Below are 26,078 nucleotides of genomic sequence, written 5' to 3'. Positions count from 1 at the left end.
TCTAATAGGTACTCCAACCTAGCTGGGCTAACATGTAGATGAATGTAAAGCTACCTATAGGATGATGCTGAAGACAGCAAATCACATTTATTTTCCATTTTTGAATGACGTATTGTTGTATTGACTTTTTTTACGTACATTATATGGACATAAGTATTGTGATTAAATCCATGGTTTTAAAATTAGTTTTTAAAAAGAGTCACGAGGGTTAGATTTTGAAACATTGAAGGGATTTTTTGAATGCACTCAGCAACAAGAGTGTTCCCTAACTCCCTAACTCATCCTAAAAGTACTGCATGGAGCACCATCATTCCAGAGAACACAGTTCCACTGCTCCACAGCTCAACACTGGTACTGGAAGACTCAGCATGTTTATCTCTTTGTTCAAGGACACACCCGCACACACACTCAGATATTTGATATTCACTCTATTGGCTACTTATGTTATACTTCAGAGAGGCTGTCCTGCTGACTGAGAGGTGTCAGTGTGTGCAGCAGTGAAGGTCAGTCAGATGATCTTCTCCGCTTTCACTCTGAAGCCTGCAGGCTCCTGCTGATCATCCTTGTTGGTGGTAGTTTACAATTACAATTATATATATATATATATTTTTAGTTCTGATGAACCGCTATTGGGAAGATGAGGCAACTGTCCAATGAGACACACAGATCGAGTGGTGTCGGTTGCATTGTAATTGCATTTATTTATTCTATAGATTGAATCACATTCATAGCAATTTCACTACAGGAAATGAGCAATATGGTCATTTTCTACAGAACAGAACAAAACAAATTATAAATCTAGTGAACATTTATGATAATAAGGCATAAATATTCAAACTATTTAGCAAAAGTAACAATAAGTCATTCACAGCACAATGTCAACTTTACAATGTAATAATATAGCCTAAAAAATAATATATTAGAACTAAACTGTTTTCCCTTGAAACGTGTTGTAGCTTTTTGTAGCTAATCTTAAACCACTGCACTCATTTAGGGACTGCACTCACAGTCCCACAACTGGTAAGATTGTAATATTCCCAATGGATACACACTGTTACATTGTATTGTAGCCAAAAACAAAGCAGAAAAATATACATATATCTCACACCTCATTTGTGTCTAGAGGCCTCTTCTGAATTCATCTTGGTCCCTATATATATGACGTTTCTATCATACAGTAAGTGTGTGTGTGTATTAAACCAATGATGAGAACAGCACCAAACAAGCAATATATCTGTTATAGCATTGTATCATTATTATATTTCCCATACAAGTGTTTAAATGTAAGGCAGGACCAAGATGAACTCTGAGATTTGATTCAGTCTTAAGATGAAGGCGCCGGCCAGCATCTTCTCACAGCACTCGGCTCGAGAAAGGCAAAAAGAGGTCCAGTGATGCAAAAGCCCACAGTCAGGCTCTGTGCAGGAATGAATGAACGTACACAGGTTTATCAAGCAAGTCGTTTTCTGCTCGATTCCTATTTGTATCCTCAGGTTTGTTCCCAGTGAAAGACGGATGTGTATCAAGACTGATACAGCTAACACTCAAATGATAGTATGATCATTTTCTCAGCTATTTAGAGAAGCGTGAAAATACTAAAGTGTAAAACCAGAACCAGCTCTAGTTTCTTACTTAGTATTTCAACTTACTGAATATCAAACCAAACTGTTCACTCTCAAAAACAAAGGTGTCTTAAAGGTTGTTGGCATTTAAAAACATTAAACTAATATCCATTACAGTATATTGATTGTTTTAAAACTTTAAGGTAAAATTGTTTATAAACATTGATTGAAATGTTCTTTATTAATCCAAAAATAGTTACTCCATAGCTGTGGTCACCAACACTACTCATGCGCATCTACTGTGCGTATCTTCCTAAAGAGTAGTATTATAAAAGAGGATTGGTATTTCCTGCTTTTGGGCTTCTGCTACAGTTGGAAAGTGTAATTTATGCTTTAAAAACACACATTTCTGGACAAGCTGAGAGATACTGTCACCTAAAGTAAAAGAAGAATGTGGATTGAGGCAGGAGAGTAATGTTACAAGATTTTACACAACAACCTGCTTCACAGTTACATACTTTAGTTATTAGCATGCTGAGCCTGGATTAGCAATAGAACATAGAAGCTATTTTCACCATCACAAGTTAGTAGAGCTGATATTTTAAGGTACAAATGCTACATAATGTTGTTTTAACTTGAATTAGGGTTTAAGTTAAACACGAATAATTACCTGATATCTAATCTAATCTGATTATTGCCTTCACAAATCAGTTGCTTTATCTCAATCACAGACCATTCACCTTAACTCTTAAAGAAATTTCTGAGTTTGATATGGTTTGTAAACACTACAAAAGCTTCAAAATATATTCAAGATGAATCTAAGCTGCTATACGCTTACATTCACACAATTTTGCCTATTTTGTGTATAGTAGCTTAGCTCAGCCCATCATTCTGAAGCTGTAAGGAGTGTTTCAGCTTGGACTGCTTTTTAAAGATACAGAATACAGTTTAGTCAAGACCAGACCAGAGGTGACATACAGTAGATCAGTCCTAATACACAATAACCCAGTAAATCCAACCCTAATATAACACACAGGTCTGTATATTTAGCCAGTGGGTTGGATCTGAATCCTGTGGGGTGGTAGATCCCCAGGACCAGGTATTAGCACCTCTGTTGTAAAGAGAAGGTAGAGAAGATGTTCTGTTGGAGAGAAAGCAAAGTGATAACCACCTGTTATCATTGCATGTCTCTTAAAGAGCAGGTGTTTGACAAATACATTACAAAGCTGCATATTCCTAAACTGATTATATATATATATATATATATATATATATGCTCTGTTGGTACAGAATATAGAGGTACTACTTAGAGACCCTATGGAATGGAGTGCAGCTCATGCTAAGGTGAGTCACGTGTGTTGGATTTGGATTGGTTGGACGGTTGGTGACCACTGTTCTATGGCATTGCTTTGGATAAAAAATATTTTTTAATACATTTATTTTGAAGAGTCATCAGTATTTATCACTATGTATTTATGTAAATCACTCTCGATTGTTATAAATGGCAAGAAAACAGAACTCTGGTATATAAACCATCAATCAGATATCAAAAGTGACCATATTACACACAGCGGTAGAGAAAGGGCATTTCAGCAAGACAAAAACAAAAACAGAAAAAGTGCATATCAATCTCGATAAGACAAGGGTGTGCGCTAGTCATGTTGTATAGTCTCACACTGTCTTTCTCTCTCCTACTCTACTGATGCTTTCCTTTCCCCCTCAGCACCAGCACAGATCACCCTAAACTCACACTCATCAATACTGCTTTCTCCTCTGTTCCTTTGTCAGCACACACAAAAGAAGGAACAGTAAAGTGCTGACAGGGAGGGTAAAACGATCAGCAGATCTGGGGGGTAAAACAGTGCCTCCTGAGGGTTCGAGGACAGATGGAAAGGGACTCTTCTGTCCCTCTGATGTCCTGCATCATCTCGCCCACTGACTGCTCCGCTATAAAGATTGGGTTTCCGTGCCACATGTCTGCCTGCACCTGTTCTCCTATAACAGGACAGCCCTGTAGACAAAGGGGGAGGCTGTGTGGGGGAGGTATGGTGTCCTCTGTCTCTGCCTAACTAGCCCCCAAGGGAGACGCATGCAGGGGAGCTTGAGTGGCGCTTACTTTCTGCAAACAGAGAAGAGGCTTAGCTTAGCTTAGCTTAGTTTAGATTAGTTTATCTGCATGGACCACACCAGTTCCTGCAGATTTGCACACTGGCCTTAAATCCTTGCATTGTTCACGTATAACAGCAATATCACACATAACACCACCAAGCTCTATAAAACACACTTAGGTCTGATTGAAGAACATCCGCAGAACACTGTTCCCAGCCCTTATCACTAATTATTTTGTAAAGAATTGATCTGCACTTGTCAATTTGCTGAATCCATAGCATAAGGTCTGACAACCACAGTCGTTTACTACTCTGATAAAGAAAATAAAGGTGCTACAAATTATTCTTTGAGTGATACCATAGAAGAACCACTTTTGGTTCCATAAAATGTAACCAGCACATTAGACAGACAATCCACTGACTCTTAACCCAAGAAGCCAAGGTTTTCCATCTACACATGTAATAGATTAAAAACAATAATAAAATGGAATGTTTAGTATAATGGAAAATTGCTCAGTATTTTTATGCCATAGCATAAATAAAAATAAATTCCTACAACGTGTTTAACTGAAGGTATAGGGGCACCCAGTCTGTTAAAAGGACTGCCCTCACTCAGAAACACAGGTCATATTACATTACAACTACCCAAGTAAATCTAATCTCATCTGAATAGTGGTTCACTGAATAGATCACTGGTTCTGAACCCCCTTTCCTGCACAATGTAGTGGTTTTCTGACTTAACAAATAACCATCAACAAGAAAGGATTCTAGCTGTATCAGGTATGATTTGGAAGCAGGGAAAACATGTTCACATTACCAGGCTGTAGAGTCTGCAATATCTTTGAATTCTCTCAACATTCATACGGACAAATCTCTAATGCTGCACAACCAATAATCAGACGTCCAATCTTGGATTATATATTAAAGTGACTCAAATCTGATTTGAAAAAATGTGATCTGACATGTCCACACAGCCCTGAAAAAAAAATCCTAAGCACTTTGTGTGTGGTCCTTCATCTATGCTTGTTTATTTAAGCTTGGAAATGTGAACACGGCCTAAAATATGCAGGGCAAGATTTTTGTTCTAGGTCTTTGGCCACCCCTAAACCTTACACCCCCCCTAACCAGCAGCTCAGTCATAACATTCTGCATCTGTCCATTGGCTTTTATTATACATACAAACATATTTGCATGACCTTATGCTACAGATCTGACAAATAAAGATTAGCTTTAAAATGGTTCTACATACATCTATTTAAATGGGTCTCATCCTCTTTTTACACCACGACATATACTGTATATTTGGTTCCTTTCAAAGTAGTCACCACATAATTTGTAGAATACATAGTGACCAGATAGTAAGCTTTAAGAGCTTATATCTGAATAACAGGCCTGCTGTTGGAGGGGAAGGAGAAGTGGCTTTGACAGTTGGTTACAGCTTGACCTGTGGTAACCTCTGTCAGTTGTCTAAATGCTTGGTCTCTTCTTCAGACAGATACTAAACGTCGTGTTTGGCAGGATAACACATGATGGCTTGGAGACATTCTTTTTTGCTGACAGTGCTGCCACTGACGCCATTTAGTCTGACCAAGCAAATCTTTTGCTGACAGCAGCAACGAGTGATAGGAAAGGCATAGCCTACGAAACTTCTCTCGGGGCTGCAGTGAAGGAACCAGTGGGACGCAATGGTGCTTGGGCAAGCAAAGCTGGATTATATGCGTGTGCAAGTACAGCCCAATGCAGAATTTCATAAACCTCAGACATATTGCCATGGTCATGCAAAAACACCCCCTTTCTCAGCTTTTTGTTGCTTTGTACTTTTTAAATTTTGTAATATAGGTCAGGCAGTTGTTTTTAAAATTGTATCTAAATTTCTGGTTGATAGTCCAATAGAAATGCTCCAAAAGCAGGTTTTTAATCAGACAACAACAAGCCACTGCGATGGATTGGCGGCCTATCCAGGGTGTATTCTGCCTTCCACCCAATGCCGGCTGGGATAGATTCCAGCCCCACCCGCGACCCTTAATGGATAAAGCGATTGACAATGAGTGAGTGAGTGAGTGAACAACAAGCCAATTAACTCCTTCATTCTCTATGACTCCCCCAATTATTGCAATTCTCCCAATATTAAGAGGTTCAGGACAAGCGCATGCCTCCTCCGATACATTTAAAATCACCTACCACTAGCCACTTTCCAAACTACCCACAATGCAGTATCATTTGGTAGAAAACAAATGTGCTTGGAAGAAAACACCAGATTGCCAGTTCTGATACTGTAAATCAGCCAACAGACCCTTGTGCCAACCAACATTGCAATGATAGTGTTGAGGGAGAAAGCATTACCATTACTGTGCATGAAATGACTTTCATCCAGTTAAAGAAATTTGTTTCCACAATATTTTCTGAAATAACATTGCATAAAGTGCAAAAAAAAAAAAAAAAAGATACTTATCTATTATTCATACATGAACACACAGTACTCGCATGCCCATATTGTGAGTGTATGATGTGTGTTTGTACTTGTTGGTGCAGATGGCGGGGGCGGGAGAAGGGTTAACAAACACATTGTCAACCTAGGCTTGAGTGACAGAACATGAATGTCCTATAAAGGATCTGCCTGCTGCTTCACCTTAATGTACACAGCAAGGCTTTGTGCTCTAGACTGTTTAAAAAAAAAAAAAAAAAAAAAAAAAAAAAAAAAAAACCTTTTCCTTCTCCACTTCATTGCACCAGCTGAACACATAAAAAGCCCAACATTTCCATCACAGTTTGTTTTCCCTTGTTTAGCAGCGAGAGAAGACCAGGTGGTGATCCCTTTTGATGGATGACTGAATGATGCAAACCGCGTCGACACAAAGCGTCCTGGGCGTACAGAGCAGCAACGAACTGTACAATGTTTATAGTGCTGCTGACCACATTTGATTTGGATGGATGTGAACGTAGAAAACACCATGTTTCTTCTTCCTCTGCTGTGAAACTGTAAAACATTCTGACTCATTCTTACTTATCTGGGCTTAAAGTCAGGTGTTAACGTTCTCCTTCAAGCGTGTTGAGGCTGTCTGCAATTTAACAATGGGATATAGTTTGTGGCGTAAGGTGTTGTGCACAATGGAGGATGCATCTCCAGCCTTCACGTACCCATAAGAGAACTTAAAGACAGGAAGTAAAAGCCAAAAAAACAACCAAACAACCAAAAAAAAGAACAAAATAAATACAATAAGAAAGTGGTCATATCTATTAGTCAGCTCATTCCTGGATTGTCCATCTGTTCGTTATGGTCGTGTTATGCTTGAGTATCATAAAGATGGTGTAAGAGCACATAGTAGGTAAGGTACTAGCTTTGCTTGTTCTACCTATCAATGTTAAACAAAGAAGTCGCCATTAATGCCACAGTGTCAACAGATGCACCACACGTTAGTAGGCAGAAAGCAGACACAAAACAAGCTGATAAAACAGAGAGAAGGACAAATTACCGGCTGTATCTAAGTTATGGCTCAGTGCAGTGCAATTGCCTTTGAGCGGACTCCCTGTTATCACTTGAGTAGGCTGTGACCTGTCAGTAAAACAAGACAAATGTAGTAAGTAGCTTCGTTTCTATGTCTTCTTCGTAACCTCTCGCAGCATCTGTAAAAAATACACCTGACTCCTAACATCACAATATATACAAAATCAAAACATATGAATAGAAAAAAAGATGCTTGGATTGAGGATGCAGTGATTCCACATGAGAAGTACAGCAGTGAAGTGTAGTTATGTTCATGTCGATGTCTGACGATGTCTTAAAAAAAAAGAAAGAAGAAAAAGGAGAAACAGTAGCTTCCCCTAAAGTAACCTTTCCCTTTATATAGGGGGCGTTGACCTGGTTTTTAGTTCACTCTACTGACTGGGTCCCTTATGCGTTGTGTTTTTGGTGCCTGTAACATGGTCATATGACATGTTTAAGCTAACAATACAGACACAATCAGTTCCTTGAGTAAAAAAAAAAAAAAAAAAAAACACAGTAAGCAAAAACACAGATAGAGTTATAAGCACAGACTTATCTATCTTATGATATAATCTTTAGTTATGCCCCTACAAGCACAGAGATAGAGCTATTGCTGAGGATTTGCAGCAAGAAAACTATCCTGTTCAGCATACATGTGTGTAAATGTGCGTCTACAAGTATATATGTAGATATGAATGAATATATATATACATATATAAATATTCATATCAATAGGGAACATAGAGGGGATGGCGTGTGTGCGTGTTCAATTGGGTTCAAGTTAACAAGTAAAAAAAAGAAGAAAGAATCCTGGTGGAATAAATGCTCCGAAATGTCAAACAGGACAAACAGGATAACACTACAGAATACTGACAGGATACACACAGAGCCAGAGCTACAGAGCGTCTGTTCTGCTCAAATATTTAGTATAAAAAAAGTCATGCTGCTCTTTGATTATGTCTCTTAACACTAGGATATACAGTGGGGAAACCAGCTCCCTAAAATAAACGATTCCTAACAACACAAACACTGATCACCGCTCTTTTTAAAAACAGCGAGAAGCTAAAGCTAATCAGGAGAGTCCTCACGACAGTCACGACTCCAATTTCCTCTGGCCAGCTGGGACTGTCTAAAGTACAACAGAAGAGCAAGGGGCAAAAAGAAAAACAGAAAGCGGAAAACAGAAGGCAATGTGGCTGTCTGGAGTGAAATAAGAGGCGGAATTCTGCTCTGTTGAGTAGAATACCATTTTACACGGAGACGAAAATGTAGCAACAGCAAACTTCTAAGAGAATGGAACAGAATCTATAAAAGAAATCCTTTAGTCAGACTATTCTTTCCCTTTTCCCTCAACTTCATGAGGGGAACAAACCAAGGAGAAAGCCTCACTGACAGAGATTCTAACACTGCACTGTAATAAAAAACAAACAAAAAAAAGGTGTACGTTGAAGGGATCGAGTCAAACTGGTGATTGATATCCATCAAGCAACATTCAAATCTCGAAACACCAATCCAGCATAAAGTCTCCAGATGGAGGCCTAATCTCTCTCTCCTACCACAGTCAAACCCCTAAAAATATATTTAAAAAAAAAACATCAAACAACTGAAACCGATCATGCCAGAGAAGCCACAATGGGATCAAAGGGCTGCTGTTCAAACGATGTTTTAAGATAGGGAGGATTAAACTGGTGGACGTGGGGACTGGACCCGACTGCATGAAGATGCAGCCTTCTGTACGTTGATAATGTGATGCAGTTTAAATGAATCAGTGCTCCTCACATTCTCTTCCTAGCCACGTCAGCGTCCTGGCACTCCACGGCCGACAGGGCGATCAGCATCTGGGCTGCATAGTACGTAGCCATAATGATGGCTCGCGAGTGTGGCACGGGGAAACAGAACTTGTTGACGGCGATGGTGAGGTCAGACACCATGAAGAGGACGGCTCCCAGGCAGGCAGACAGTTTGGTCCAGGTCCACAGGTCGTTGGCCAGCTGGACTCCGGCGATGGCTCTCCAGCCCATGAAGCCAATGAGTGCGATGTAGACGGCCACCAGGTACGTGAAGGGGCCGGCGAGGTAGGGGTAGAGGAGGGTGTAGCAAAGGCCAGATATAGTACCGATGACCAGGCCAGCCCGTAGGTTGAGTGGTTTCATCCCAAAAGCAGAGGAGTACAGGATGTGGGTGATGGCGAACATCAGTAGACCTGTGTAGACAAATAAGTCATGAACTTAGTCAGCTCCACTTATTCTAATTTATTATCCTCCTTGCACCCTGTTCTTCAATGGTCAGGACGCCACATAGCATAGTGTTGTTCTGGTATGAGTGTATCAGACACAGCAATGCGGCTGGAGTTTTCAAACACGTGTAAATACGACCTCCAAGATCAATCTATAAATTATACTAATAAGATTCAATCGAATACACTCACCATGGCTGAAGTATCCTTGCTCTTGCCAGATCAGAAAAGCATCACCAAGCGCTGAGAAGATGAGTCCTGCCAGGATCTTCCGAGCATTGGAATGGGCTCCTAAAAAGCTGAAACCATGGGCCAGCAGGAACACCCATAGGCAGAAGATGGGCAGACATTTGATGAGGGCACTGAACCAAGATGGGCTGGAGGTGGGCAGCCACAGTACGAAGTAGACACACGTGGCTTTGAAGAATGGCACCAGTTTTGGGCCCTCGCTCTTCACCTGGACACAAGAACAAAACACACTTAAGGCATCTGGGTTAAAGGTAAAAGTAGCTTGTGCGTACAGAAGCTCAGTTTAATGGCTGTGGGTCTAAGGAGAGGGTGTAGAACCTTTGAGAGGGGGAAGGAACTCTGAGACATTTGGCTAGAGTTCCTGGCAGCTTTTATTTTATGTTAGAAGGCTAGAGGGCCGAGCACAGCTCCGTAAAGGACTGAAAGGAAGCCAGGAGGTCAGGAGAACTAAGGAGGATATGGGAGGTGGTGGGATGCAAACTTTTTTCACAGGAAATGGAAGAGATAGAAACATGTAGGTTATTAGACTGGGGAGAACAGGGGTTATAGAATAGTCTTTCTCGAATATCTCCTATTAATCTACGAGCTATTATGTATTCTTTTTTAGCTAAGTCAGGTAATGATAAAATAAATACAATGGAGTAATTCAATTTCGAATTACTAGTATCCTGATAAGATTGTCGCCACATGTGTTCACCCATGGTCTTAAGATGCGTCTCTGGTTAGTTGGACTAAAATCTGATTGTTGTATGGGACAGAATATGCAAATTTATTTGTATTGGGTGGAGTTTCAGTTGTTAAATGTATCTTGAAAAGATTGTTTACACTCCTGTTAACATGCATCTCAGGACACCTCACAAATTAGTTCAGGTGATCAGATTTGCATCTTGGGAGCCCTTTGGGATGGCTTGGTAATGCTCACACCTGTATAAGTTGTTAGGTGTTATCTTGTAAGTGATGCTTGTGTTTGTGTGAGGCCTAATAAAGGATTCCAGATGCTAATAAGCATTACATTTTGTAAGTTTTTTTGATCCATAGTGTACACAGAACAAGTCATAAAAGGCATTAACACCCACAGTAGACAGCATGTTGGGTGGTAATGATTGTGACAGGTGGTGTCTGGCTGCAATTGTCCATACAAACAGGTAAGTGACAGATAAGTGGCATTCAATGCAGGAGGCCCAACATGCTTATTTTGCAGGTCAGTGCAGTGTTCCTTAGCCCTATAGGACATAGTAAAATTTTCTGTCCCGTGACATGTCATGGCATGGCAGCATATTTGAGATAGTTAAGTGATTCAATTACTATGACACTCTTTAACTGAGAGCTTTGGCATGACTCATAAACAAGAATTTCTCCTTGTAATACTAGAGTACAGCCTGTACAGTATGAATTGATCAGATCCAAGCACACGTATTGAGAAACCTGCATATCCCATTATTCTTTTATAATCTAGAATTTAAAATGTAAGCAGAATTTATCTTGCTTTGCTGGAATAACTAACAATTTGGCAATTTGGAATATTCGCTACTATCCAAGAAAAGCATTCTACGAACTATAGATTTTTAAGCATTGCTGTTAGGATTGTATTGATTTGATTGATTTAGCACTGTGAGAACTGGGATCAGGATGCTAATTATGACCACACCAACTGATCTAACTAACCTACAGTTGTGGTCAAAAGTTTACATACACTTGTAAAAAAACATAATGTTATGGCTGTCTTGAGTTTTCAATAAGTTCTACAACTCTTATTTTTCTGTGATAGAGTGATCGGAACACATACATGTTTGTCACAAAAAACAGTCATAAAATTTGGTTCTTTCATAAATTTATTATGGGTCTGCTGAAAATGTCACCAAATCTGCTGGGTCAAAAATATACATACAGCAACAAAATTTGTCAATTTTGGTGATGTAGCGAGTTGTGTCAATCAAATTAGCTTCATGTCATGGCCTCTTCACTTCTTGTAAGTGATTCTGATTGACTACAGCTGTTGACTTCTCATGAGCCCATTTAAATAGGGCTCATTTGACCCAGTGATTAGACTCAGCTACAAAAGCTACAATGGGAAAGTCAAAGGAACTCAGTGTGGATCTGAAAAAGCGAATTATTGACTTGAACAAGTCAGGGAAGTCACTTGGAGCCATTTCAAAGCAGCTACAGGTCCCAAGAGCAACTGTGCAGACAATTATACGCAAGTATAAAGTGCATGGAACAGTTGTGTCACTGCCACGATCAGGAAGAAAACGCAAGCTATCACATGCTGCCGAGAGGAGATTGGTCAGGATGGTCAAGAGTCAACCAAGAATCACCAAGAAGCAGGTCTGCAAGGATTTGGAAGCTGATGGAACACAGGTGTCAGTCTCCACAGTCAAGCGTGTTTTACATCGCCATGGACTGAGAGGCTGCCGTGCAAGAAAGAAGCCCTTGCTCCAGAAAAGGCACCTTAAGACTCGGCTGAAGTTTGCTGCTGATCACATGGACAAAGATAAAACCTTCTGGAGGAAAGTTCTCTGGTCAGACGAAACAAAAATTAAGCTGTTTGGCCACAACACCCAGCAATATGTTTGGAGGAGAAAAGGTGAGGCCTTTAATCCCAGGAACACCATGCCTACTGTCAAGCATGGTGGTGGTAGTATTATGCTCTGGGGATGTTTTGCTGCCAGTGGAACTGGTTCTTTGCAGAAAGTAAATGGGATAATGAAGAAGGAGGATTACCTCCAAATTCTGCAGGAAAACTTAAAACCATCAGCCCGAAGGTTGGGTCTTGGGCGCAGTTGGGTGTTCCAACAAGACAATGACCCAAAACACACATCAAAAGTGGTAAAGGAATGGCTAAACCAGGCTAGAATTAAGGTTTTAGAATGGCCTTCCCAAAGTCCTGACTTAAACCCCATTGAGAACATGTGGACAGTGCTAAAGAAACGGGTTCATGCAAGAAAACCATCACATTTAGCTGAACTGCACCAATTCTGTCAAGAAGAGTGGTCAAACATTCGACCTGAAGCTTGCCAGGAGCTTGTGGATGGCTACCAAAAGCGCCTAGTTGCCGTGAAAATGGCCAAGGGACATGTAACCAAATACTAATGTTGCTGTATGTATATTTTTGACCCAGCAGATTTGGTGACATTTTCAGCAGACCCATAATAAATTTATGAAAGAACCAAATTTTATGACTGTTTTTTGTGACAAACATGTATGTGTTCCGATCACTCTATCACAGAAAAATAAGAGTTGTAGAACTTATTGAAAACTCAAGACAGCCATAACATTATGTTTTTTTACAAGTGTATGTAAACTTTTGACCACAACTGTAACTGCCCAGATCATCCCAAAAGTACTTAGTGAAGCGACACTTTCCAGATAACACTGACCAGAGTTCCACTGGTACACTATGCTCTATGCTGGAAGGCTTTATAAAACCCACTAGCAATGGCATGATGCATGGGTGCTAATAGGTTCATGTTCATTTATCTGCAGTAGAGTTCTATTCTGTTAACAAAATGTCTTAATGCAGAGATTAGACAAGCTGTGTGTGTTTATATGCATTTGCACATCTGTGTCAGCAATCAGTAATGCTTAAATAGACCCCTTTAGTACGGGTCTCCACTAACATTTGGACATATAGTGCAATTTGTTTAAAAAACAAGCATGTTGTAATGAGGAATGGGGACAGGATGGGGCTCAGTGTCCAGTCCACAGTGTTCCAGAGCTCTCTGGCAGCAGGAGTGAGAGAGAAAGAGAGAGAGAGAGAAAGAGAGAGAGAGAGACAGAGAGAGAGAATGATAAAGAGGGAGAGAGTGGAGGGGGCGTTTCAAAGCAAAGCAATCCTGCAGACATTTCACCTTGTGCTCTGCAACCTAAAACAACAACCCAGCTGCATCCCACCACTTCAGAGCAATGTGGTACGAAGGCTGAGCGGAGGGACCAAGCCGATTGCAAAACGGCTCGCTTGCTCAAACCCCCCGGGGCCAAATCACAAAGCAGAGGCTCATTCCAGAAGCCTGGCTCAACTCAGAGCATGATATGCCCCCTGCTACAATCGACGCTTAAAACTCATAATCCCATGAACCAAATGAACCAAACGAGCACACTGTCATTGACGGAGGACAGTAAGGGGCGGCGGTGATGTACTGTTTTGTTTGCTCTGTCCTATAGCCTGGCAGCGCAGTGCTTATCATCTGCAAAGACTGATAAGACTCAAGTACAACACAGTGTTCTCTCTAAGTATGGCAGATGGAACGAGAGCTTGAGTAAAACTGGGGTTATGATAACAGATCCACTTCTGGTGAATTTATAGCTGTGTTACATTGTGTTTTTATCCATCAACAGTTAGAACTAGGCCTGTCACGATAACTATTTTTGTGTGGTCCGATAATACTGTCATCTAGGTAATAGTAAGTGAGTGGTAGAGTTAAGGATAGGGCAAGTGAATGGGCCCTATATATAACTCCAGATGTTAGGTGTAGGATTTATCATCTTTGTGTATTATGTTACTTTTGCTACCGATATACGAATATACTTTAATGTGCAAAAGAGAAGCCTTGTGTTAACCATGTCCAGAAGCATCAACTTCTCTGTGCTTTATTAATCTGAAGCATCTGAGATGAATCATCACAGAGTAGAAACATCTACTGTATGTTGTGAGTTTTGGACCAAATACAAAACAGACCTTTCAGACTGTTATGTAATGTAAATTAATATATGAATTTCAACAATACTTTAATTAGTCATAGTTTATAGTCCTTTTACATACATTCAGGCATAGGAATTTCAATTGCCACCAGTTTTAAATATCCCAAATCTGTCATATACAATGAAACAGCCCTAGAAAAACACCCTGAAAGAAACACAATGAAATGATACACCCCCTACCACACATTGTAAATACTCCGGCTCAGTGGGCCATGTGACTGTAATTCTGTCTTTTCTGCTCTACTTTCCCCCCAACTGAGCTGGAGGCCTCTAGCACTGGCCGAAAACACTCAATCTAGTGTTCACTGAATATCAGAATATTCTATTCATTGTGCTCATGTGTGTCCGTGCAGACATTGAACGCACTGGCCGCTAATGCATCTCTCCGAGTGGATAGAAATGAGAGTGAAATGCCACACATCAACATAGAAAATGACAAGAGTAATCAAAGCACCCTCACGGCTCAGGCTTAATCCAAATCAAAGCCTGAAAGATTAACGCCAAAAGGAGGGGTTTAAGTAAAACATTCCAAAAACAGGGTGCTTCCAAAAATAAATCCTGTTAGAGGAGGTTTTTCCTTTTCCTATAATGTTTAGACTGTCTGTTACATGTCCCTAATAAATGTCTATTTGCATCTTTTGTATATATATATACAATATATATATATATATATATATATATATATATATATATATATATATATATATATATATATATTTATTTACAGTTCCACACTATTTTATGTCAGCACTGTTACTGCAATATGGGCATGCTCAATAGTCATATTGCAGGACGTGTAATGCTTGTGCAATGGACAAATACATTTTTTCAATCTTAATGTTTCTATTAATCTATCTTTGTAATAATACAGTGCAAAATATGGTTGAACATTTTCTGAATCTGTATAGTCTGACCTTTCAAATGCATTGCATTATGAAATCGTACATTCCTTACATTCATGTTATGAGGCTACAGAGTAGTGTAGAGATTTTCATTGTACTCCAGTGCTTGATTCAGTAGAAACATTGGGAAACACTTAATTTGATTAATCTACACGTTTATGGAACACAATATTGGATACTTGACTTCTGTTGAAATACAATGGAAATCACTGCATTTTGTTTTATACGTTTTATTTTATATCTCAATATATTTAGCAGGAGAATAAAAAAATGTAATATAAACATAATCCTGGAATGCAGTTTGTTTCCAGTATCATTCAGCATTAATTTTTATTTATTTTGCTTTGTGCATGCATTATAAACATTTTTTACAACAATATTAGCAGCACCTACATGCTAAAAGAACTGTCCTAAAGTTCAGTGAAGTCATATATCAGTCCTGGTGCTCTGGGCCAGTCTAAGAACTTGGCTCTTTCTGGATTCTTTGGCCTCAGAGAGGAAGTGGGGGGCTGAAGTTGTGCTGTTCCACTGGAAAATAGCTATTGTTAGCAAGCATATATTTTAATCAGATTGTACCCCTGCAGTCTGGGAAAGGTCATGTTCAGCCAGTGCAGGTCTGGAAAAGGACACAGCAAATGTGTCCTGGAAGGGGAAAACACTGTGGTTATGTAAAAACACTTTTGAAATTATAAAGATGCTTTAAAAGTTTTTTTTTAGGGATGACAGAAAAAGCACTTCTGCTTCCATAAAGAACCATAAAGAAGTGTGTGATAGTGACATTTAAGTGTAAAGAATTTATACATTTACATTTTACTTATTTATTTTTCTAGATTGTGATGATTGTGCATTCTTTAAAGCAGTGAATTTTGTATTTGTATTCATTTGTATACTGTAAAGCTTTAGGGGTATTATTGTATAATTGTTTGTGTGCAGACAGTTTATATGTATGCACTAAATAATATTCAGAACTTTAAAACTGTGAAATCTACCACAGTTTTCGGGTGTAATATTTTTATTATTATTATTATTATGTGATATTAATTTTGAGCCATATCGCGCACCTCTACTTAACATTAATTACAAAAATATTATCATGAGCACAGGCACAGACTTATTTTACTCTCGCTCTAAGCGTCATTTTTTACTCACTATGTTTCTGTTTCCAAAAACATTCATTGGTTTAACTGTTTGAAAATGAAATTGGACGTGACTAAAGATGATGGTTAGTGGGTGTAGGTAACTGGAAGAAGGGCTCAGTGTTTGGTCAGTGGAATGAAGCTATGAAACGGAGTGCTGCATAAAAATGGATCAAAAGTTATTCCACCTCAATAAGTCAGTTACAATGGTGTAACATTTTCAATGCAGACATTTAAATCTGCATAGCTGATATCCCCCTGAAAGAAAAATTCCAAGGATAAATGTATTCATCAGCTAACTGTAACTCATGATTCATACATACAATGTTTTGTTTAGTGTTTAGTGGTTCACTGTTGATCAGTATTGTAAGCAACAGTTTTTTGAGAACCAGTATTTCGTTCTCCTGGGCTAGCCTTACAGTAGGAAAGAGTTAGGCTATGAGATATACTTGCTATACTTGCTGTTTGATCACATGCTCACATTGACAACCAGCTGTGCCCATGTGCTTGGAAGCTTTCAATTGCTACAGCAAAAAATGTCCATGTCCAAAACCTTTGTTCATTTTAAAGTTCTTTAATCTTTATATTTATATTTTATTTCTAAAAAAAATAATGAGAACAAAAGCCCTGGTGTATTAGGTGTGTGACACTTTTGTATTTGAGGCTAAACTTGGTGCACTCCCTGTGATCAAGCTTAGATCTTCTGACAATTGCTTTAACAGTTCATTGCACACACTACTACTGTGAAGACTGCAAAATAAATGCTTAAATAGGCCCAGAAATAATTGTGATATCACTGCCATATCAAGACAATGTTATGCCACTTACATAATGATTATATAATCACAGAAAATTGTGATTACTCTTTTAAAGAGCAATTAACTTTTAAATAATAAGAAAATATATTTTTCTTTAATTTAAACCTGCTGATTCATGTTTATGCACTCTTCTCACTATATAAACAAAACAGGCAATACTGAGGTCAGCAAAAACTACCATATCATGTCCATATATTGTATGATAAATCAGAAACATACTTATCATGGCAGGCCTTTGCTGAAGTGTTTTCTAGTTCTTTTTTTATGTGACAGGGTGGACATGTTGTGCTCACCAAACCCCACTGCCCTTAAGGGACAGTGTCCAAACAAATTACACCTGTTGAAATGAAGTACTTATCAGACTATGAACGTTTGAACTGCTCTGATGCCTTAAGTGATGTCAATTATTCCTCAGCAGGTACCTCAACGAGACAGAATGTTATTGTGGTTATTCGAGATCTGCGACGGGGTGGAAAGCATATTCAACAGCCCTGATGGATCACTGCATTTTATTTATTATTGAATGTTTGTATGTTTATATCATGTATTTAATATCTACTACTACTACTACTAGGTTAGGTAGCATTTAGCTAATTAGTAGGCCTGTTTTCTGAGAAGAAGCATCAATGACTGTCTGAACAGACTACACGTAGAGCTGGGCGATATTGTAAAAATATAAAACATATAAATGTATATGAGCGATTCTCGATTACTAATTTTGGCATAATGATTCTTACAAAACAACTTCAGTTTTTTGTAAACAGACAGCACCATTTAAAGTGATGCATGAGCTATTACTTCCTTTACATTTAATTCACTATTTATTTTAATAAGCAACCCTTTCAATCGTATGTGGAGGTTTTATATTAAGTTCAATGAAAACATAACATCCTTGTATTCAAAGAAAAGTGTAAAATATGACAATCCCTGCCACGTAAAAGAGTTCTTTAGAGGTTTTACTGAAAACAGGTAAATAAAAACCTTCAGTCTTCTCACTACCCTTTTTTCATATACCAAATGTTGTCCTGAGAGTGCTGAAAAAAATCATTAAATCTGAACAAATGACCAATAAAACAATAAGAGAAGATTACATCTACAGCCCAGCCCATTATACCTCATTAACAATGAATCATTAACACGCAGTAATGGAGCAGCTTTTTGATCAGTTTTCCTAATTTTAGCTATGATCTTCTTTCTGGGCCTGAACATAACAGAACAAGCGTACGTATTTCAGTTAAGCAAAAATATAAAATATAAAAATCACTGCCACATAAAATAGTTCTTTACATATTTACTTATACTTTATATATTTATCTATCTGACAGATAAGATGTACAATCCTGAGTATCCAATTTTGAAAATATCACATTAAAACTGTAAACAGTGGTTATTCAAATTAATATGATTACATTTAATTTACTTTTTTTCATTAACCTCTTTGTTTATAAATTACATAAATACAATTCTTACACCATGTCAATTACAATATGTATTCACATGTACAGTGGTCTTGATTTTATCCAGAATGTTAAGATGTACTGTTAGACCTGCTTTAATCTTCTTTCTGGGCCCTAATGTAACAAAAACTTCTTTCCCACATATAAGATTTTTTAAAAGATTTTTACAGATTTACTTAAGATTCCCTCTGACAGCTTTGACAGAAATTATGAGACCACTTCAGTTTCTGAATCAGTTTCTCTGACTTTGCTATTTATAGGTATATGTTTGAGTAAAATAAACACTGTTGTTCTATAAACTACAGACATTTATTTCAAATTCCAAATAAAAATATTGTAATTTAGAGCATGTTTTGCAGAAAATGAGAAATGGCTGAGATAACAAAAAAGAAGCAGAGCTTTCAGACCTCAAATAATGCAAAGAAAACAAGTTCATATTCATAGAGTTTAAGGGGTAACAAATCAATATCTGGTGGAATAACCCTGGTTTTTAATCACAGCTTTCATGCATCTTAGTATGTTCTCCTCTAGCAGTCTTACACACTGCTTTTGGATAACTTTATGCAACTACTGGTGCAAAAATTCAAGCAGTTCAGCTTGGTTTAATGGCTCTTGATTATATTCCAGATGTTTTCAATTTGGTAAAATCAAAGAAACTCATTATTTTAAAGTGGTCTCTCATTTTTTCGAGAGCTGTATGTAAAGACCCAGATAGCCAGCGACTTTGGCCCGGACTCGTTTCTAAGTCGGCACTGCTGGTTTAGAGTCGCAAGCAGAAAAATACTTCTGGCCCACAGCTGGCCCAGTGTCACTTTCTGACTGTTCTACATCAGTGTCACTGAGCAGTCGTTTTGGTGCTGGTGATGGACTGACGCACCTGACCTGTTGATTCTCTGAACACAGGTGTGTACTGGCTCAAATACGGCAGACGACCCTGTACCAGCACTGTTATAGTACACACACACACACGCACACGCACACACAGCCTGTTATAGGACTGCTTCACACACACACACACACACACACACAGCCTGTTATAGTACTGCTTCACACACACACGTACGCACGCACACACACACACCCAGAGAGTCTAATTTTATTGGCCACATTTTTCTACAGGGACTGGATAAGCTGTGTGTGTGATCACGTTTAGAGTGATCTAGATGATATTTACCTTGGTGCCCCTGCGCATCAGCCCAGTTCAACCCGTGCGGTTTCTGGTAGCACTTGGCGCGCGGATTCCTCAAACATTAAAACTTTCGTCAACTGTCAGCTATCCTGAAACCTTTGAAGTTTGTAGGTAGGTAGCAAACCTACGTACCTAAGTATTAAGTACCTTTTTTGAAATATAATTTATTTAGATTCCATGTACTTAATAAATATTTTGACCGTCAAATATGATTTATAACCCTATCTGTGTGTTGCCTCTTCAGTTAGCTAAGCTAGCTAACTTAGCAGCATATCAAGGTGATATTATCTGAGGCTAAATTATCTCAGAATGTAGCATTAAACACATTTCATGTTAATGTAAATGATAATGCAGCTATAACAGTCACTAACAGACAACCAAAAAGTATGGTTTTACTTGAAATTAAAATTGTTAACTAGTGTACAAGGCCAGAACAGAAGTACTGTTTCGGTAACGTTATTTAGGTTAGCTAAGCTAATAAATAGTTAGCTTGCTAGGATAGAAACCAGCTAGTTTGCTAGCGTTAGCTTAAATGCTTTTACAAACATACATACTGTAAAAGCATTTAGGCTTGCTAGTTAACCAATTTGGTAGTTAGCTAGCGAATTGTTCTTTATTAGCTAACCTAAATGCTTCCACGGAACTTTTGTTTAGATGTTGTACATTAGCTAGCTAGTCAGCTAGGTTAACTTAGTGGTTGTGTGTCTCTACAAGTCACTGTGTAATGTTTGTTTTAGCTAGCTTTTTAGTTAAATAAAATGGTGCTGTGTCTGTCAGTTAATACAAAAAAATCTTTATTCAGTAATAAAGATCAGTAATATGTTCCTGCACACTCTGCTACTTTGTTAAAAATGTAAGTACTTTATTAACTTAGCTAGCACAGTTTTATATAAACACACTCACTACTACCAAATAAGCTTTAGTCAACATTTCTCTAATTTGTAAAATCACACTAGAAGTTGTTTGTGTGTGCAGTAAGTTATATTAGTATACTAGAGACAAAAGTGTTTTACTTAAAAAATGTAAAATCAAATTACATACAGTTATCTATAACTAGACACAACAGGAGAATTTAACAGCATTAAGTAAAATAGTGGAGCTTTTCAGAGCAATTAACTTATTCATGTTTTATATTATATTTATATATATCCTAAATTTCCTTCGGGATAAATAAAGTATCTATCTATCTATCTATCTATCTATCTATCTATCTATCTATCTATCTATCTATCTATCTATCTATCTATCTATCTATCTATTGGCAGAAAATGAAATAGGAAAATCATAGATGCCTTTTATTATTGTCAGTAAATTAATATATGTTTTAATGTTGCTGCCCCTACTTTCGCTTCTGCTAGTGCCCAATTTTCCAAGTACTTATTTTAAGAATGTGATGCTGAATTTAAAATGGTCAACATTATGGGCAAAAAAAAAATGGTCACAATGGGCAAACATAACAACATTATATTTGCAAATATGACTGCAATAAACATATTTAACATTAAACTATTACTGTACTTTGATTCTATTAGTTGATAGTTGTATCTATAGAAACAAGCGTACAATTAAATATGTGTAGAGAAGGTCTAACTTGCTTTTAGAGCCTACTCAGGAAATATAAATAAGCAAAACTATACTGGTGTGTAATGCTCTCAGGCTAATGTTAGGTGTTGCATTGGACGCTAATGCCAACATGTTCTCCAAACGGGAGTAAGATATAAATTTACTGAGGAGGAGACATCAATGAATTATTAAATTATCTTTATTTTAATTGTCTTATATTATTTTAATATCTATAATCAACACATTTTCCGTATAATTAATGTAGATGTATCTATTTATTTAAGTAGTACAGTATGGTGGACCAAAAATGACATATGTATAAATAAATAAATGCATACATGAATGTAGAAATAAATAAATACACGCATGAATAATTGTATAGTTAAATAAATAAAATAATACATACATTTCTTATATATTTTTTATATTTCTTCATATTTTTTAATTATTCATTTATATGTGCATTTATTTATTTTTTCATTTATTTATTTTAACATTTGTTTATTCATTCATTTATTTCAACATTTATTTATTGATTTATTTCCACATTTATTTATTGATTTATTTCCACATTTATTAATTTATTTATTTCTGTATTTCTGCATTTGTATGATAGTTAGGTAGGTGGTCCTATCCTCGCTCTAAAGCAGGATTAGTTTTTGAGCTGCAAAAGTGTTGGCTCTACTGCTCCTGTCTTGGCCTGCAGCGGCAACATTTTGAAGCTGTTGACCCTCATTTATTTTCAGCAGTTGTTACTGCAGTAGGGGTTATAGCCGTGATGTTGCTGTGCCGTCCCTTTGTTTCCTTCTCACTGATACCGGAAGTACAGGACGGTGGGGTGTGCGCCGGGACACACAGCAGCACAGCGGGGTGTGCGCCGGTACACCAGTGTGTACTGGTGTATACACCACTGTCCTGTTATGTACTGGTGTGTAAAACACTGTTCTGTAGGGTGTACTGGTGTATACACCACTGTACTGGTGTGTAAAACACTTCTTTACTGGAACCCCCATGTCTGTTTTCTTGTGAATTACTGTATAAAGACAGCCGCTGTACTTCTGTGTCCCGCAACCAATCCTGCTTTAATTGCTCTAATTACCATAGACATGCAGAAATGTGGAAATAAATAAATGAAGAAATGTGGAAATAAATAAATGAAGAAATGTGAAAATAAATGAATAAATAAATGTAGAAATGTTGAAATAAATAAATGAATAAATGTAGAAATGGTGAAATAAATAAATGAATAAATAAATAAATAAATGCACATTAATATATAAATAAATGTATAAATAAATAAGAAATGTATTTATTAATTTATTTATTTACCTATGCAAATATTTATGCATGTATTTATTTATTTATTTATTTATTCATTCATTTATATGTTCATTTATTTATATATTTATTTATTTATTTCAACATGTATTTATTTATTCATTTATTTATGTCTATATTTATGTATTTCTACATTAATATGTGCATTTATTAATTTATACTTATGGCATTTTTGGTCCTCCATAGTACAGATCAAACACACACAAAAACCTATACAGTATGTGTGTATGTACATTACTGTGAAAATGTTTTAGGCCGATGCAATTTTCTTAAAACCAATTATCTCAATATTAAGAGAGTTTTACGTAGCAAAGGTACCATGCATTAAAACAGATGCAAATAAAAATAAATACGGTAAAAAGTAACAAGAAGTCCACAGGTGCCAAACCTTTAACCTTAAACCTATTAAACCAATGTTATGATTTGCAAATTGTATTCTGTTTCTGTTTTCTTTTTTTTCCTTTTTTTTTAATATGTAAAATTTATGAATTAAACATAAATTTAATATAAGTCTATGTTTTATGTCTTTCTTTGAGCTTTTTTTTTCTCATTAACACTAATTGAGTAAACAAAATACTTTATTTAAACCAATGGTAAGTTCCTTATTAGTGTTTCCTATAATAATATATAATATATATAATATAATATAATAATATAATAATCATATTGATGTACTGATGTACGAAGTGGTTATTTACGTAAATTTTATGTACAAATAGCTTGTAGCTTGTAGTAGTAGGAATAACATTGTAGGTTCCTGAATCTCCTAGTTCTTAGAAAACAAATTCACCAACAGTAAAAGACAAAGTACCTTCAGTTACAAGCAGTTTGCTTACTCTATTCAGCCCAATGTTGGGCACTGGACCAAGTTCGGTGACCGAATCTCAGCCAGCTTCAAGGAGTCAGAAACCGGAAAAGGCCCAGACCTGGTCCTACGTTCAAAAAGACACTGGACCGAGTCCGGTGACCGAATCTCAGCCAGCTTTGAGGAGTCAGAAACCGAGTAAGGCCCAGTCCTGGTCCTACGTTCAAAAAGACACTGGGCCGAGTCCGGTGACCGAATCTCAGCCAGCTTTGAGGAGTCAGAAACCGAGTAAGGCCCAGTCCTGGTCCTACGTTCAAAAAGACACTGGGCCGAGTCCGGTGACCGAATCTCAGCCAGCTTCCAGAACAGTCAGAAACTGAATAAGGCCCAGACCTGGCCCCACATTCAAAAAGACACTGGGCTGAGTCCGGTGACCGACTCCCAGCCAGCTTTGAGGAGTCAGAAACCGAATAAGGCCCAGTCCTGGTCCTACGTTCAAAAAGACACTGGGCCGAGTCCGGTGGCCGATTCTGGGCCAGCTTTGAGGACAGTCAGAAACCAGCTAAGGCCCAATTCTGGGCCAGCACTCGGTGGCTATCTGGGGATGTACAATCTCAATTATTCAATTGGGAAAATCGCATTAAAACAGCAATTTGGTTATTCAAATGTATTTAATTACCTCCCAGCCCTAACTTCATGAAAAATGATTTTGTTCATAAATTACATGAATAAAAATCCTACACCATGTCAATTAACATACGTATTCACATGTGCAGCACAGAGACTTAATACTCTCTCAGCAGTTTCTAATGACAGACCTCCAAAGCTGTGCACTCTCCTTAAATGCAGAACGTTGAATGCGTTAAATGCGTTGTGCGCATGCGCCAGCCGAAGAAAGAAAAAAGAGGTGTAAAAGCGTTGTCACATGAGTGCTTTCTTTCAGTGCGAGCCCTTTGAAAGCAGCTGAAAGCAGGGAACAATAAGGAAGTCGTGAGAATCATTTTATATATAGCAGAATGAGGACTATGATCACAGGCTGCCGGTTGAGGTTACAGAACAGCTGAGTACACACTGCACGCTTCTAGAAATGCCTCAGACTGAGGAACTGAGCACCGCAGAGGCTGCGTTCAGCTTTCACCCTCTAACGTGACTGGCTGAGTTTTAGTTTCGCTAACCATTACTGACAGCGAGTAGGCGAGCTGTGACTGAGACTGCGGATGGCTAATGTAATAAATAAATAAGTAAATAAATAAATAAACGAACAAATAAACATGGACATGCTGCTCTTGGTCACGTGCTCATTGTTTATCCAGATAATAGGCTCGAAATGGTTTGAGAATGAAACGTCTTTAAAGAAAACTACAACATTTATCATTGACTAATGTCTAATGTAGCGAGCTGTAGTTAAGACTGCAAGACAGATTAGATAGCTAACGTTAACCTAGCTAGTTTATCTTGCAAACAGTGCTAAGCTGCACCATCACAGCTTCAGACGATGGCCAAAAACACACAGAAACACACATACACAGCCGGTGTTCTGGCGATTTGTGCTACCCCGTCAAACCATGCTACTATAGTGTATATGTGTGTGTATATATATATATATGTATAAGAAAAAAAAATAAACACATACAAAAGCATCATGTTGTAAGAAACTCCCCTCTTAATGCTAGATAGGGGATTTGGTTAGCCTAAAGTCACTGTATTATGTTAAAGCTAAGGTAATAGAACCTTTTTGTTTATTAGTATTAATGTGTACTATTATTTTTTTTGTCATTTACACTTTTGTTTAACACTGAAAGCAATTCATGGCAGTGAGGTCAGGTTTTTTTTTAACGCACACAAGCTAAAACTAAGAATTATTATAAAAAACACGAAAACATTCAAGAAAAATTTGGGTTAGCGCATGCGCAGTGCAGAAAGCAACACAACTAGACGGGTAGCCCAATACGACAGAACACCTAGGCTGAGCGGGAGAGAGAAAGAGTGTGGAGGAGATGCGCTGAGGATGCTGGTTTTGACTAGTCCACAGCACACACAGCCTTTAGCGCATCTGGGCTGCTGTTATTAAGACCGCAGACACGCAAAGCAGAAGCAGTTATTGTCCACTTACTACCGTGACAGGTGACACCATGTTCAGCAGCACGACTAACACTGCGGCGGCTCCGCGGCTGTGAGGAGGAACGGCTCCGAGACGGACGTTAAAGGCGACAGCGGGAGTATTTACGCTCCTTTGTGCGGAAAACTGTTTTTCTCTCTTGTTTGGGACAGTTCATCATCAAGGGGGAGGAGGAAATCAGCTGTAACTGGGGGTGGGGGCACAATGGGAACGCACCGATAGGATGTAGTTAAAATATCCGCCCAATCAGAGCGCGAGCCTGGCTGTAAATACAAGATTGAAGGGAGAGCGCACGCCCACTGTAGGGGAGGGACTCACTCGGGTTATTTACATCCTCTCATCTGTGTTGTAAGACCGCGGTTCAAATATATAAAACGTGCTCTCGAGGGTTTAAAGACAATAAACGCTATATAA

At 38.0% G+C, this 26,078-nt stretch overlaps 1 protein-coding gene across 1 annotated transcript; it reads right to left on the bottom strand.

The window, feature by feature from the left end:
* Positions 1-675: 675 nt before the first annotated feature.
* Positions 676-25,819, bottom strand: tmem86a (transmembrane protein 86A). Its single transcript, XM_049474709.1, has 4 exons — positions 25,659-25,819; positions 9,583-9,847; positions 8,934-9,357; positions 676-7,223 (listed from the first exon to the last, which is right to left on the bottom strand). Exons 1-4 carry the CDS (start codon positions 25,677-25,679, stop codon positions 7,085-7,087), a joined length of 849 nt encoding a protein of 282 aa, XP_049330666.1. The 5' UTR covers positions 25,680-25,819; the 3' UTR covers positions 676-7,084.
* Between the last annotated feature and the right edge of the window lie 259 nt (positions 25,820-26,078).

This window comes from Astyanax mexicanus, chromosome 2, assembly GCF_023375975.1.
Source record: "Astyanax mexicanus isolate ESR-SI-001 chromosome 2, AstMex3_surface, whole genome shotgun sequence".
NCBI lineage: Eukaryota > Metazoa > Chordata > Actinopteri > Characiformes > Acestrorhamphidae > Astyanax > Astyanax mexicanus.
The sequence above is the reverse complement of the archived record's forward strand: the minus strand, read 5'-3'. Positions and strand labels throughout refer to the sequence as shown.

Coding starts and splice junctions, on each gene's coding strand:
- tmem86a (XM_049474709.1), bottom strand. CDS start 25,679: ATGGTGTCACCTGTCACGGTA. Junction 9,848..25,658: donor TGGTGTCACCTGTCACGGTA/GTAAGTGGACAA, acceptor TCTTGTGTCCAG/GTGAAGAGCGAGGGCCCAAA. Junction 9,358..9,582: donor GCAAGGATACTTCAGCCATG/GTGAGTGTATTC, acceptor TTGTCTACACAG/GTCTACTGATGTTCGCCATC.